Source organism: Siniperca chuatsi, linkage group LG4, assembly GCF_020085105.1.
Source record: "Siniperca chuatsi isolate FFG_IHB_CAS linkage group LG4, ASM2008510v1, whole genome shotgun sequence".
NCBI classification, from domain to species: Eukaryota; Metazoa; Chordata; class Actinopteri; order Centrarchiformes; family Sinipercidae; genus Siniperca; species Siniperca chuatsi.
Window position 1 is genome coordinate 6275806 of NC_058045.1, and position 15481 is coordinate 6291286.

General features: G+C 41.8%; 2 protein-coding genes across 12 annotated transcripts in view; one reads left to right on the plus strand and one right to left on the minus strand.

The window, feature by feature from the left end:
- The first annotated feature begins 118 nt into the window (after window positions 1-118).
- cdkn1bb (cyclin-dependent kinase inhibitor 1Bb) lies at window positions 119-4547 on the plus strand. The gene is made up of 3 exons (XM_044194386.1): window positions 119-906; window positions 1193-1320; window positions 2950-4547. The coding sequence occupies exons 1-2, from the start codon at window positions 468-470 to the stop codon at window positions 1306-1308; spliced, it is 555 nt and encodes a 184-aa protein (XP_044050321.1). The 5' UTR covers window positions 119-467; the 3' UTR covers window positions 1309-1320; window positions 2950-4547.
- Window positions 4548-13116: 8569 nt separating this feature from the next.
- kcnq1.2 (potassium voltage-gated channel, KQT-like subfamily, member 1.2) overlaps window positions 13117-15481 on the minus strand; it is a 172674-nt gene continuing 170309 nt past the window's right edge. For all 11 annotated transcript variants that reach the window (XM_044194390.1, XM_044194396.1, XM_044194397.1 and 8 more), the window contains one exon: window positions 13117-15189. In XM_044194390.1, the coding sequence (XP_044050325.1) occupies window positions 15043-15189 (147 nt within the window). In that variant the 3' untranslated portion in view covers window positions 13117-15042. The remainder of the gene's footprint in view (window positions 15190-15481) is intronic.

Consider the following 15481-nt stretch of genomic DNA (forward strand, 5'->3'; position numbering starts at 1 on the left):
CCTTAAGAGAAGTGGGCGGGTTTAAGCGCTTTGACCAATGAGCGGCCTTCTTCGCATTTAAATACCTCTGTGTGTCAATAATTTTTTTCCTCTCCCCCCCCCCTCCCTTCAGTCAAGCTCCACTCAATCCCAAGTACATCTCTCAATCGCCATATTGGGTACTGAGAAGGTTTGTCTGCCGTGTCTCTCACTACGGGACGAAACTGACAGAGCGGCTTCAGTTCCTGAGCACTTTGTTTTGATGATCTGCGGAGACTACATTGGACTTCAAAACACCGCGGCCGTTACCGTTTCCAGCTCGACGTATGCATGGCATAAGTCGTTTTACGCTTGTTTTGGATCTTGCTCAGCGACGAGGAGATACCCGTTGAATTTGAGCGGTGTGTTTTTCTCGTGAAAACTGGACGCTCCCGGCTGTTTTGAGGAAAAAAAAAAAAAAAAAAATATTGTCTTTATTTGTGGGGAAAATGTCAGATGTTCGACTATCAAACGGGAGCCCGACGTTGGAGCGGACGGACCCCCGGGTGTCGGATCACCCGAAACCGTCAGCCTGCAGAAGCCTCTTCGGCTCGGTGGATCACGAAGAGTTAAAGAGGGATTTAAAGGGACATTTGCGGGAGATGGAAGAGGCTGCCTCCGCCAAGTGGGGCTTCGACTTCGCCAATCACACGCCGCTGGCCAACGGCAGGCTCGAGTGGGAATTAGTGGATTGCAGAGACGTCCCGAATTTCTACAACAAGCAGCCGAGGAGGGAGAAGGGCGTCTGCTCTGCTGGGAATAACAACGTGGATTTAAATGGGAATCATAATTGTGTCCGAGCTCCGAGCGAAGATACCGCCAGGTCAGACGGGCAGATGGAGTGCACGGAGCAGTGCACCGGGCTGAGGAAAAGACCTGCATGTCACGGTACTAGATTTGTAACAAAATGCCCCCTTTTTTCACTGGGGCTGGGTTTTGTTACAACATATCGAACACGGTGGTGGTATGTCGCCCATCAGGCTGAAGTGCACCCAATATTATTTTGAATTAGCTTTTAAAATTGGAACATGAATGAAAAAATTTGCATCTTTTAAAGGGTGTGCAAACATGAAGCACTGCAGTTAAATTGGACATAAGTTTCTCTCTATTTCCTTTTTTTTTTTCCTTTTTTTTTTTTTTTTTTTTTAACTGACGGAGACTTTTGCTTTTGCAGACCCCTCGGCCCAAAATAAGAGGTCACACACCAGCTCAGATGAGGTTAGTTGTCCAAGCCTGACCCACTCTGCAGAACACACACCCAGAAAGACCAGTCCCAAGAGGCAAACGTGAGGACAGGAACGGGTAAGGAACTACTTTTGCCTTTGATGCAACTTCTTTTTTCTTTTTTTTTTTTTAAATGAGATTTAATTTTTTTTTCATACGGGCTTCTGAATGGTGTAAGTATTGGGTTGTTTACCAGCGTCAGGGTAGAAAATACAGACTACGTCCCCCCCCCTCTTCCAGCTGTTGCTTGCCTCCAAAGACAGATGTAAATGAAACTCTATCTTTTCAATCTTTATTGTGTTACTTCATCAGGCGGTGTCCCTAATGCAACCCCCTTTGCAGTTCAGATTAAACAATGATTCTAATTTGAATTTCAAACAAGTGTGCAGCTTTGGCAAGCAAAATACTCCTCTGTGTGTGTGTGTGTGTGTGTGCACTTAAAATGTGTTGTCTTGCTGTCCCATTCATTTAGTACTAGTACTAACAGCAATCGTAGTAGTGGGAGTGAAAGTGGTTGCCGCAGCTGGTAGAGTTTACCAAAGCTTTCAGTTGTATTTGTGCCTGTTTCGGTGCACTCTGGTTGGCGCAAGAGGAGTTTAGAGTAAAACCGTGGCTACACATTTACACCTTTTTTTTTCTACAAACCGCTGCCTGCTCGGCGAGCCTGAGTTTCCGACTAAACTGTAAACAACAAGTGCGCTGAACAACAGTGTAGTAGTAACACGTCAGCAGCCACTGCCCTCAGCACCGAGCAGGGACGGGAAGGGGCTGGTCTCTCTGTGTGTGTGTGTGTGTGTGTGTGTGTGTGTGTGTGTGTGAGCGCGCTGCACACACTTTGCACACTAACGTTACAACACACGCATCTGTCTCTGCCGGCGGAGAGTGAGCGGAGGAGCCGTGCAGGTCTGAAGTCAGGCGTGCTTGCCGGCCGCGGCGGAGGGGAGCAGGCATGGACTCAGCCTGTACTGTCGTGGCAGGATGGGAGAACAGTGAAGGATGAACTCCCAAACCTGCCTTTTTTTTTTTTTTTTTTTTTTTTTTTTAAGTATATATTTTTTTAATTTGTAGAAAAGAATGTATTTTTAGAAAACTGAAAGATATAGAAAACATGATGTTTTTGATGAAGAAGAAGAAGAAGCACCACGAGTTATGGTTTTCTGAAAAATATTAGACTTTTGTGTACATAGCTGCTAGTTGTTTTTTGTCTTATGCTAGCCACCTTTTTTTAAAAACTAACAAAAAAATCCTATAAATTAATAGAAAGTGTAAAATTCAAGACAGTGCTAGTGTAAAATCACTCCACCTGCTTTTTTTTTACACCTATAATATCACCTATAATATTTTGTATAGAGTCATATGAACAAACAATTCTAGCATCAGTTGATTTGCTGTCACTGGAGAAAAGCAGCACCTTGCAGTGTATTCACGACATATTTTTGGATGCTGTCTTGTTGCTTCCAAGTGAATCCTCCTCCTCCTTTTGTCAAAGTGCAAGGGGGCATAGAGCAACACACACTTTCCATGTTTTTAACTGAAAACTGTGCACACATGTTCTGTCCATTCTCACTCATTTGCAACATGTTTTCTGTAAGTGATGCATGAAGTTCTGTGTCATGGAGTTTAGTCTTAACCTTGCAGTCCCTTTTTTTTTTTTTTTTAAATTGTTTTTCTTTCATCTGATTTTTTTATTTTTTCCCCCCCCCACAGAGCCGAAGATGTATTTCCCCTTTTACATGGGAAACCTCAGTGTTGGCTGAGTTTGGAAGAGGAACTACACAGCATCAGAAACATATCAGCTCTCCTGAAGACGGGGGAGGACGCTGTTGAAGCACTGAATAGAAACACTAAAGTTGTGGCACTCAATTTAAAAAGTTACTGCCTCTAAAAGCAGTCAATGTAGCAGTGTGCAATTAGGTTTGATTTCCTTTTTTGCTCCTTTTTTTTTTTTACTACCTGTGTGTAAATAAATATACATATTATATTATATTTCTCTCCATATGTAGCACATAAAACATTATGATTTGAACACAAATCCTTTATGTAAAAAGGTGTGAATTTTGATTTGACTTGAAGAATTGCAGTGTAGTTTGATACATGTTTCCAAAATGCTGTTCTGTTTCTGTTTTATTTTATTTTCTGAAAGGCAGTGTGACTTTGACACGGTCCCTAATTGCTACATTTAAAACAAAAATCATGGCTTCTTACAGTTTCTTAACAGTGTATCTTCACTCCGTCATCATCCTAACCTAGCAGTGAAGAACGGTACATGTAGCTCATCTGGTTTTTATTTTTATTTTATTTTTTTTTCCTTCCTCTGGTCACTTCAGTGTCACCAAGTGCAGGGTCTCCTAAATGACCTATTTCCCCAGGAAAACAAAACAGGAAAAAAGTGTAACATTTCTGTCAGGACTTCCTTTACATCACCCAATATTTATTTTGTGATAGGTGCTCTTAGCATCAATTGAATCCTGGAATATGATCTCTTTTTTTTTTTTTTTTTTTTTCTCAAGTTCTCCTGCACACCTCAGCTACATTGTAATGGTGTGTTTGATTTCCTCTGGAGTTGTGAGGTACTCAGATATTGAAGGACAAAGACCATACAAACTGCACAGGTTGTGTTGTAAAGTCATCCTCTCTCTGACTATATTCATTTTGTTTCATCAGCCTTAAATGCTCTTCAGAGAGGAGGTTTTCTGAAAAGGGTTGAATGTCCTACAATACCAAATACATGGTTGCTTCAGTATGGTTGCCAGCACCGCCTGTGCTCCTTAATTGACTTCACATTGTATTACTTTGTGATAACCTAGACTTAAATTTCCATTCATGTTTGTACTTTTTTCACCAATGTTGTTAGCCTGCTGAGGATGCAGATGTGAGCATCTAAAAGCTTCCCTTATTTGCCTAAAGTGTGGGTTATATTCAAAGAGACCAGTGTACACCTGGATGGAGAGAGAAAACAGCTTGTCTCAGAAATGCAGTCCCCATGCCTGTGTATTTGTGTAAATCTTTGCAATGTACCTATGTACATAATTTTGTAAAAACACTGAGAAATTATACTAACTTATTTATGTCAAGCTTTTTTATGTAGAATAAAAAATGGGTTTTTGATTACGGTTATCCAAAGTGGCATTTACTTTATTATAATTGTCTTATTTTGTAAAAGCATATTTTTGGTAGGTTTTTTTTTTTTTTTTTTCTTTTCTTAATAAGGTTGCAAACTGAGCCTGATAAAATATTTGATGTGCATTTTGTAATGTGTGGTTATAAAATGTGTTGCAATCAATTAAAAGAGAAAATTAAATCTATCTGACTTGTGGTTGCTTTTTACACTTGGTGTAAATTCACCATAACACACACACACAGAGTTTGGCTTTACCTATTAAAACTTCACATTTACCAAGCTAACCCTGAGGAAATAAATATAATATAGCACAACATTTTTCTATCACTATTAAAGTCCGACACACACTTTTGGAAGTGCGGAGCGTTTGCTGCAGTAGCAGCTGTGTGAGTGGATTTCTGTGCATGGAAGCATCCTGGTACAATGTAGTGACACTCCCAATATGAATCCACCAGCGTTTTGAGTGGGCTGATGATTGACACTTTGGTCATCCAATGAAAAGGAGAGTGGGGAAAGCAGACCACTTGTTGCAGCCAGTAACATTCAGTAATTTATGGGAATGGCTCTCATGGGGGAAAAAAAATATATATATATATTAGTGCTTTGAGCTCAGAATAGGATTCTCAACTGCAAGGTAAAATACTGCAACTACAATTGTTTTTTACTATTTACTGGCCTCTGTAGCATCTGTATTTCTGTGAGTGTCTGTGTGAGTGTGTGTAAGCAAGTGAATGTGTGAGAGAAGAGCAAGAGAGAGTGTTTTCACTTATGACTCTGGTGTGGTGTGTTTGAAATTATATTTTCATCTTAAATTGTTCCTGGCACTAATAAGGTTTTTACATTTATTTTAAATTATTAATGATTAAAAAATAAATATTTTTTTGTAAAATGTGCTATGCTTAGTGGTGAAATTGCATTCAACTTAGGAAGTGTATTTTTGTACATCTTATCTATATCTAAAATTGGGAATTCATGATTTTAAAAACTGTGTTTATCATATTATATTTTAAATACATTTATATAATTATTGATTTTGTTCTAATATTTAGTGATGAGATTCTGTTATAAATATTATAAAACTGAGAAAAAAATCACTAATAGAAACACAACCTAGTAAAACAAATCCATGTTACCTCTAATGGAACTTGTAATGTTTTAATTTCTATGTGCTTTTACATAAACATTTCTTGTCATTGTGAGTGATGTATGCCAACAGCAGAGCCCTAATCCGTGGCTAGACGCTCTTTGACCTGTGGTAACTTTACTACACATGTGTCTCGGTCTCTGTCATGGCACATCTTCTGCTGTGAAACTCAAATTATTGCTTTCACTGCACAGCATTTCCCTGCTTCCTCCTCGTGTCACAGACACAGGAAGACACCTGCAGCAGCTCTTTAAAGCTGAATGGGTGGGTGCTGTGTGTGTGTGTGTGTGTGTGTGTGTGTGTCACGGGAGAGGTTTGGTCCTGAAGTGTGCAGGTGGGTAACCTCAGCTCAGCCGTCCACCCCCACCCTGAGCCCGGTCCATTGTCCCAGTGTGTGGGCCTTTGTGTGGAGGGCCATTGTGAGGGTCCAGGGCCGACCACTGTTGTGTCTGGGGCTTCTCTGCTCAGACAAAGAGCCTGTCTACGAGCCTCCACCCTGCCCAAACAGCAGCATGACTGACTGACTGACTGGATGCCTGACTGACTGCTTGACTAGGTGGCTCGCTGTCTGACTAACTGACTGAATGGCTGACTGGGTGTCTGTTTGGTTGACTGATTGATTGGATGGAGGCAGAAGAGGAGGAAGTGTGTGTTTCAGCCACTGCTGCAATACTCAATGTACATAACAGTGTTAACTATTTTAAATAAGAAGCCTTCAATACTTCAATGCAAATTATTTTTTTAAATAATACAAATTTACTTGCAACTTTGATTTTAAATGTAGTATTTCTTTATGTAATTATGACAATTACAGTTATAGATTTTTTTTTTTACAATTAAAATGCTTTAAGGATTTTTTAGAAAATAAAAACTACATTGAGGCATATTGTGGTTGTGGTAAGGGAGAAAATGTAGGTTGCACAGAGGATTGACAGGAAATGATTCACAATATATATAGTAAATATATGACAATAAAGCAAAGCTCATCAGAAAATTGTGTATAATAGTGTAAGTGTAATAATTCCACCCATAAATTCTGATGCTGATGGGTGTGAGTGTGTGTGTGTGTGTGTGTGTGTGTGTGAGCAGTGCATGGTTGCAGAGGGCAATCCCATGCTATAGGTACAGCATTTTAACGGAGCATTATTTTTTATCTATACAGTGAACACATATACTGTAATGTGAGTGGTGTCAACAACCTGTTATTACTCAAGCGCAACATGGGCATTTTCTTATTTCTTCAGGCAATGGGAGGTAAAAGTCTCACCACACTGACGTAATAATCACACACAGTGACCACTAAATGTTATGTTGTTTGTAGGAGTCTAATAAATTTCTTTATTAATTACATTTTTTTTTTTTGCTGAATTCTAGAAATGGAAAGTTTGAGCAGCCTTGTGTATAGCACATTATTAACCCATTGACAGATAATGCCTGATCATGTTTTTTCTTGAAATGGCTCATCAGCACTGAGTAATTGCAGAACAACTCTTTTACACAACTGTTTCACAATGTAGAGTATGTCTGCTTAACCTAAACTGTTTAGTGGCCAGTTATTCAAGAGGCCAATGACGAGACTACACCGTGTACACACTATGATGCAACAGTATCTCTCCTTGAATAAGAAACACCTTTTCTGTTACAGCAGGAATGTCCCTAAAAGCATTCCTGTAACACTCCATCACAGCCACCCAAACAAAACCACAGTGAACTCGAGGAAATTCCAGTGAGCCAGTCAGTCAGAGACGTGGAAGGCATCGTAGGCCTGTTCCTCTCTGCGACATCTCGCATGTGCCAAGAATTCACACTTCCTTGCTATATCAACAGAAACAGGTTATCTTTTCCTGTTAACCGCCCTGGCACTTAATATAAAGTCACAAGTTCCTCCCCATGTTTCCTCCCAGACCACAACCCACGTCATCAAGCTATTCCCCTGGCACCTCAGGCTCTGAATGAGGGGAAAGCAAGTGCCCACAAACAAACACCTAACACCCTTCTCTGTGTGTGTTTCTCCTTCTGTTTCTTTCTTTCTCCAACGCGCCTCTAACAGGCTGTGAGCAGGCCAAATTGCATCTGAATTACTGTATTTTTTTTTTTCCGTTTCTCTAAGCGTTTGTTTTAGCCTGCCTGGAATGCCCCGAGTGGGTGGGGTTTGGATGTTTTTTTGGACAGCTCAATTGGATTCAGTGAGCCAGGAAAGCTGTATCAATACAGGAAAACTATTTCATTGAATAGCGAGTGCTCTGACGTCGCTTTGGTTCCTCAAACGCTGCGATGTGTGATGTGCGGAGCGTGTGAGATGTGTGTCAGAGTCTGGGGATGAGTGACAGGCAGGGAGGAGATGTTAAGGAGATGCTGCAGAGCATCGAATTACAGATGTGCAGATGTGCGTCTGTGGTGCGTTTTTGCAGGGAAGAAAGGGGGATGGTGGTAATGCTCATTAAAGCAGAGCACCTGCAGCCTATCAAAAAGCCTTTATCTTTTATCAAGGCAAATCTGCTCAAGCACGCAGCGCGAGACGTGAAAACAAGCGGGCTGTGCTGCACGCTCACTCTGACTCATTCTCTCTTCATCTCTCCCTCTCTCTCCTGACCAGTGAATGGTACCTGGCCCAGTAATCCTGTCAGGAATGTCCAAGGATGCGTTTAGATGCATTTGGCTGAGAAATCGAGGCAGAGCTTCCAGCTGAAACATCTGTGCAGAGCAGATAGACAGATTTTTTTTTTTTCTTGGCGAGGACTCTCTTATTGTCGACCTCACTGTGATATCCTCTTTCACTAAACGGAATAAATAAATAATCATAGATAGTGAGATGTTGATTTTTTTTTTCTTTTATTCAATTAAGCATTTCTAGCACAAGGTGACATCTTCTAATTGCTTGTCTTGTCAGACTAAACTCAAAAGGAATTCAATGTATAATGATGTAAAACTGAGAAAGGAGGAAATTGCATACAGTATGTTTGAATTTCTTTGCATAATAAATGACCTAGTTAATCAAATAAGCTATCACTTCTATCTATCACACTATCACTTCTGGCAATTAAGTGGCCAATCATTTCAGCATTTAAATAAATGAATAAATAACTAATTTGACCTGTTATGGTCAGGCTCCGATATACAACCGTTGGAAGAGTAAGGGTGGAAGAAGTCACTGGATAAATTATTTCAGCAGCAGGGGGGGATTTTGTGTGTGTGTGTAACTGTAGTGATACATAGTAGTTCACTGTGGTGGAGACAGCGCTTCAATGAAAGTCAAATTGTGTGTGTGAGTGTGTTGGTGTGTTGTGCTGAAGTCCTCTGAAGACTTATATCTGCATATCCTCCACATATTAATTTTAACTAATGTTGTATGACCAAATGTACAGTAACTGTGTGTAAACTAGCAGAAGAGCTTTTGCACACACATGATGATGACAGCATGGGTGTGGGTTATGATGTGATGTGAATTTGACGTGATGCAAAATATTTCCATGTGATGGAACTTTTTGTAACATTTGCAGAATTGTATGTGGCAATAATTCCAGTCAGTCAAAATACATATTCCAACACTGACCACAGTATACATCAAATTACATCCCATCCACCGAACCGGCCTGCCATAATGTCTAAACCAATGACAAAGGAATACTGTCGGTTAAAATGACACGGAATGGAAAATTGTCTACAGCATTGTTTTGGATCTGTACCAGAAATGCATCAACTTTCCACTTTTCATAAGCAATAAAGCGGCCCACATGTCATATGAATATACCCAGACTTTTTTCAAGTTGGCTTTTTTTTTTTTTTTTGTCCTGCTTCTGCTGCCCTCATCAGGAGGCTCGTGGGGCCTCTGCGCTGCAGGGCCCTCAGGTCTGGTGTTGAAAAGATTCCTGCCATAAGAATGAGTGAACATGTTCTCCAACACAGGGCTTAATGAGAAAAGCAGACTCTTCACCATATGAAACCTATCTCTGCTTTTGGACAGCCGTGGATGTGGTCCATTAGCTTCCCAATATTCAATTTTTCACTCTGTTTTCAATTTTCACCCACCCACAGATTACGGTGTTGCTGTTTCGGGGATTTTAAACTCCTTGTTGTGCAACTTTAACAGAGAGGAGGCAGGTATAAAATCCAAAGATACTTGCCTTACACACATAGGTCTATTACTCTCCTTGTTCAGTCAATTAAAAAAAACTACCATAAATAACAGACTTGATGTTGATCGGGACTTTGATAGCGGTTGACAGGTAGACAGAAATCTGCATTTACTTTATCTCCTCATCATCCTTGAAACCTCATTCTTCATATGTCATTTCCGAGAAATTGTGCTGTGTGTGACAAGAAGTGTGTAATAGTGAAACCATACACAGAACAGCACAAGTTTTTCTAGTAATCCTTAGTATGTTCATGTTGTGTTTTCACTTCCCTTTTCTAATTAAAAATACTTTTACAAATAACCCAGTCTAACGGTCAAAGCTTGTATAGTATATCACCTCTGTGTTGTTTCCCCCTTTCTCTCTTACAGTAGCTATGTGGCGCAGCTGTCCACCATGCCTAACATTCTGCCTCGGCGGGCCAAACCCCAGCACACCACTGAAGTCCTTCCAGTTTCTAGCCAGGAATTCTCTCCCTGTCTGGGGGAAAAGTCCCCAATAATATGAACTATATAGGCAACCCCCCACCTGCTTTCCTTTGTCCCTTCTACTGCACCTCGTAACCCCCCTCAAAGTGTGCCCGGACCTCTGCTCAAATCTGCAGTGGCCGTTAAAATACATTAGCAGCAGTCACACTTAGCATAGCCAGCTCTGGGTGGAGTTTCTATGGCCGGCTGGACCCAGGATGTGAAACTGAGCAGCTCAGACGGATCTTTGGATCCTAACGGTGCCTGTTTGTGCCGTCGTTTGTGCCTTGGCTGCTGAGCTTTCCTCTGGTCACAGGGAGGGGTTGGGCTTGGTGAGCCACAGGCATATGGCTAAGGGAAAATGTGTAAGGCCAAAGGTCATGAGGGGTCAATCTAACCTCCTGGCCTCTGGTTGATGTATTATCCCATGGGGTGATGTCGCCCTGCTCGGACCAAACAGAGACAGGGTCAAAAGGCATACTGTATGTGTTTTGTTGTGAAAGGCTGCACAGAAGACCAGTTTTCTGAGATGGGGATAAGCGGACACAGAGGGCCCTGAAAACAGAGCCCCAAGTACTTTGGGACCATTTAAGATGACAAACTTTACCACTGTTGCATTTCCCAAAAGGAAACCAAGTCAAAAGTTAAGTAATAAAAGGGCTTAATAGTGATTTTGACATCTAAGAGGTGGTGTTAGAAGCAACATGAATAGTTGTGTCTCATGTCTCTTGTTGCTCAAGCTTGACCTTGGCAGATCTGCTTTCATATCAAACTGCCTACACACCATAGTCATAAAAATTATGTAAATTCTTTTTCCATTAGCCAATAATAATACTATTACACTAACTGAATGTTATTCTTCCTCGCAACTCCCTTTCAGTTCCTGCATGAGCTGGAATTTTGTTTTGGTAGCACATTAATACTTGACTCTAATGGGTTCACAGGTGTGTGTTTATTGGGTGTTTTATGATGGTTTTGAGCCAGACTAAGCCAATCAGAATAAACTGGAACAGTCTATTTTATACTTCAAGACCAAAAATGGGAATGTCAAATATTCTATGGTGAAGAGGTGTGGGGGAGGGCAAGGAGCTGCAACAACTGTCATCCAGACAACTGCTGGCCTCAGCTATTTAGGGACTCCTGAGAGAGTGGCTGGCATCAGCTGCTGCTGACATTGTTTGTCACAATCTTGGTTGACACAGTACAAACACACACACATGCACACACACCTGTTGACTCATATCTGCTTTCATATAGGACTGTTGGGCCTCTGCATGCCTGGGCCTCTCTAGACAGGTGGCCTCCAAGCGCCCCCATGGTGGGCAGGCACGACCGCACATCCTGACAACTACCACCCGCTCAAGTTGCGGGCCATAAACCCAAAATAAAGAGTTAAAAGACTCTAAAATGCTTCGCAGGGGGGGACAGCAGAGTCACGCGATAATTCTCTGTGGATTCATCACTACGAGCGACCCCTTTCACATTTCACGTGGACGTTTTATCCGTGAAGTTATTTATTGGAGCGGCTTTAAGTGATTTTTTATTATATTATGTAAAAGGACTGCCTATGATGTGAAAGAGCTGCTATTCCTACTGTATAATTTCCACTGACAGTCAACACCTCAGGATGCAGGTCTTTTCTTTGCTTTACAAACCAAAACAACAATAAACCAAACCAATGGAGGGTCACATTAAACTATGGGTCTGCAGCCCACAGCTGGTTGAACACTGCCTGCTTAGTGCAAAAATAGCCTACAGTTGGAAGTACACAAGTGCTTTGATTCAGCTGTATCTTACTGAAATGCAACCAATACTAACAGGTCATGTAGTTTTTTTTTATGGTATTTCAGCATTTTGTCGGCTGCTTATTTTCATAATCTTATGTGTAAGATGTGTAAGTACCACAATAGTGGTCTGTTTTGTGTGATTTGTGATTTCTATGTTCTACTAGCCTATTTTCAGCAGCATAATGAAGTTCTGTTCTATTCTGAGCGTGGCTCAGGTGGCAGGATCAAAGACGACATGGACGATCGACAAAACTCAGAGAGTCTAGCATTTCATGACCTAGCATGAGTTCCTCCTCTGCACAGACTCTGGGGTTGCCAGATTTCATTGTCCAGCATCTGTGACAGTGTGCCCCTTATATTCTCTTTTTAACTGCTTCCTCAGATCCTCTTTTAGGTTGTGCTCCTGTGTTCTTCTGAGATCAAACTGTCTTTTGAAGTGGGAGTCTCTCTCTTCTCTCTGTCTAGTCTTGAGATGAAAGAGGAGCACGGGGTGACACAGAGCGGTCTCTGCAGACGGAGGTAGCCATGGGGTCTCTCTTTCTCTCTTTCTTCCCTCTCTCTCTCTCTCCCTGCCAAAATCCCCGAGCAGTGATAGAAACCAGAGGAGGACAAAAGGCAGCGGAGCTCTGCGGCCCTCTGGCCCAAGTAGTCTCTGGCTAATTGAAAATGGCTTTACTCTCCTCGTTGCTCTCTTCCCCAGCTCACTTTTGCTCCTGCTGTCCTCCTCCTGGCTCTCCTCCTTCTCTCTCTTTTCCCCCTGCCTGTCCACCCCTCCCACGGGATGACCCTCCCTCCTTCCTCCCCTCTCTCTCTCGGCGCTGGACCGTGCTGATCTTGGGACATCCCCAGTATTTTTTGGCCTTTGAAAGCAAATATAATTGAGTGGTAATATGAGACGTATTCTCTTTTTCCTCTGCATGCCTTGTTCAATGGGTTATGGAATATTGAAGTTCAAAGTAGGTGCGGTGAACGTGTTATTTTTTCGTTCTCTCCCCCTTCGTGGTGATTGGAGTGTGAAAGGAATTTGGTGAAATGAGGAGTTGAGGAGATTTTATTTGGATGGAAACTCTGGCCCATGGCTTACCTTGACCCAGCTCGGCTCGAGATTTGAACAAACGGCCCCGAAAAACTATAAGACAGGTTTCACCCTCCAATGAAAGCAAATTATGGAATAGATGAGCTGGTAATCAAATTCCTCCCAAGCCAAGAGAGCAGGCCAGAGTGTAATGAAATGGAGTTTTATTATTTACAGCAGAGCTACAGTGCAGAGGGTGTGCGTGAATATCATTTACAATCATTTCCATCCATCTGTAAAACAGGAGCCTCACTCTCTGTGTTTCTCATCACTCCAACAAGCAGACATGTTCCAGGTTGATCTTTTCACATGATAATAAATACAGTACAATAAGGCAATGTTTCTATTTACAACTTTTATAAAACTGTACAGGAGGACAGACGAGCAGATACGTATCAAGGTCTGTCACAAAATTAGAATGCCTTTAAAATACAACTTTATTTAATGTAAGATAAATAATAGCTATTTTTTAACCACCGCAAAAATATGAAAATATATACTAGTGCAGAGAGAAAGCCTCTCCTCTTTCCCCTTCCCTTTTTTACCCCTCTTTTGTGTGTGCATCCATCTTTTTAAGAATGTACATGCTATAATTATGGGAAGCCTTTCATACAGTAGCTACATAGCTGAGTTATTTTCTATTTTCTACTTCCTACATGCCTCAGCGTCCTGTCAGATAAATACTATGAGTATGGGAACAAAATGAGAGCATTATCTTTTTATGTCAAACGCGTGCTCTCAGTGGTAGCCTGATATTTCCAAACCTTTCACACAGAATTAGCGCCCCTGCTCCTCAAAGCTTACTGTTTAAATTCTGCACATTTTCCAGTGTTTCTTTTCATTAGTCGCTCACAGTGAGTAATCTCCCCTTACCAGGAATTCAGCACTTAATTAGCTCTGGAGAGAAATAATAATCACAGCTTTAATGGGGCAAATTTATTTCAAATTGCACACAGCAGTGTGAGCCCCCTGCATAGGGAAATAGAGGATATTAAGCAGAGTCCTGGTGGTGGTATGAGTAGTGCTTCTGCTAAAGGTGTTTGAGATTGATATACATATGAAATCTCTCAGTGAAAATCTTGGAGCAAACTGAGGACCCATGCCATTACATCGGACTGTATTCCTGTGACACAGAACCAGGTCCTTTCACGGCAGTTTGGCTATTTTTATTAGCTTCAACATAGCTATAAATCAGCACCATGTTAGCCACCCACCCCAGACACATTTCTTTAGTTCCATTTCTTTTACTCCAGCCTTCCGGTCCCTAAAGCAGGGCAACGTCAACAGATAATCTGCCCTTCCCTCCTCGTGTTATTCGATCACTACTAACAAACACCCACCGCAGCCTAAGTACAGTTAGGCTAGATGGATATGTGGCTATGGAAATAACCCTGTTGTGTACTGGGTGTGTATGGTGCCAAGATAATCAGAAGGATTTGAGGAATGCCTCTGCCATGGCTGGACTCTCAGTTTTTCTCTGTGTCTTTGGGGAATTTGAGTGCTTTGATTGCATTACGACTTCATTACTGGGTTAGTTAGCTTTGGAATAATATTTGGAGTAGAGGAATGCAGCTCAGTGACAGGCCACACATAAATTAACATTATCTGAGTAGTGTGATTATGAGGCTAATGCAGTGAAATAAATTCATGCAGCGTGTCGCTGCTTGAATGATTGTGAGCTGCTAGGGAAGGCCCACAATGCTAGTGCAGAAGAAAAAGCTACATTTAGACAACAAAAGAAGACCCAAACAGGGCCAACAATCATCAGAAGGACGAGGTCAGTCAGCCTTCTTTCTACACCATGAATCACACTCTCAGTGGCCCTCATGACCAAGAGTAACGCAGCGCTAAGCAAACAATTAAAAGTTGTTCTCTTCTCAGTGGTCAAAAGTCAATGAGAAAATTTGGGATTGCAAATGAAAGAGAGGGAGGGGTTTTTGGAAGACTGAGTCCTCTTGTTATTTGCAGGCTGCCCCCCCATGTAGGGGGCTAGGCTGTTTATGTGAACTCCTGGTCCTTTAATTCTCCTTTGGTGACGACACCATCATACCCAGTGTGACCATCGCTGAGACATCAGGGCCCCTCGTCGATGCTGACACCCATGCGCTTCTGGATGGTCACCCTGCGGATGGAGGGCTTGGATGTCAGCTCCGGCTTGGGTGGAAACTGCTCCATCAGGATCCGCAGCACTGAGTCCATTTTCTGGTCCATCTGATGGACCTGGATTTAACACAATGACAAAAGACAAACAGGTTAGCTCAGCTGAATGCCTCCGGGGTAAACACTCTGAACATAAGTATAGTGTAGACCTGCATTATGAAACAAACAAAGAATATCAGTGAGTTTGTGCTTCTGTTTCGTATCCATCTGCCTCTTTAATATAGTTGCCATCCCAATGACAGAGCAGTGCGGGATATAATGACATGTTAGTCTGCCAGTCGCCGTCTACCTGCTAAAGCCACTCATTACAAAAGCTGTTGAGCTATATGATCCCTGAGTGGGCGGAAAGACA

Coding starts and splice junctions, on each gene's coding strand:
- cdkn1bb (XM_044194386.1), top strand. CDS start 468: ATGTCAGATGTTCGACTATCAAACGGGAGCCCGACGTTGGAGCGGACG. Junction 907..1,192: donor GAAAAGACCTGCATGTCACG/GTACTAGATTTG, acceptor TTGCTTTTGCAG/ACCCCTCGGCCCAAAATAAG.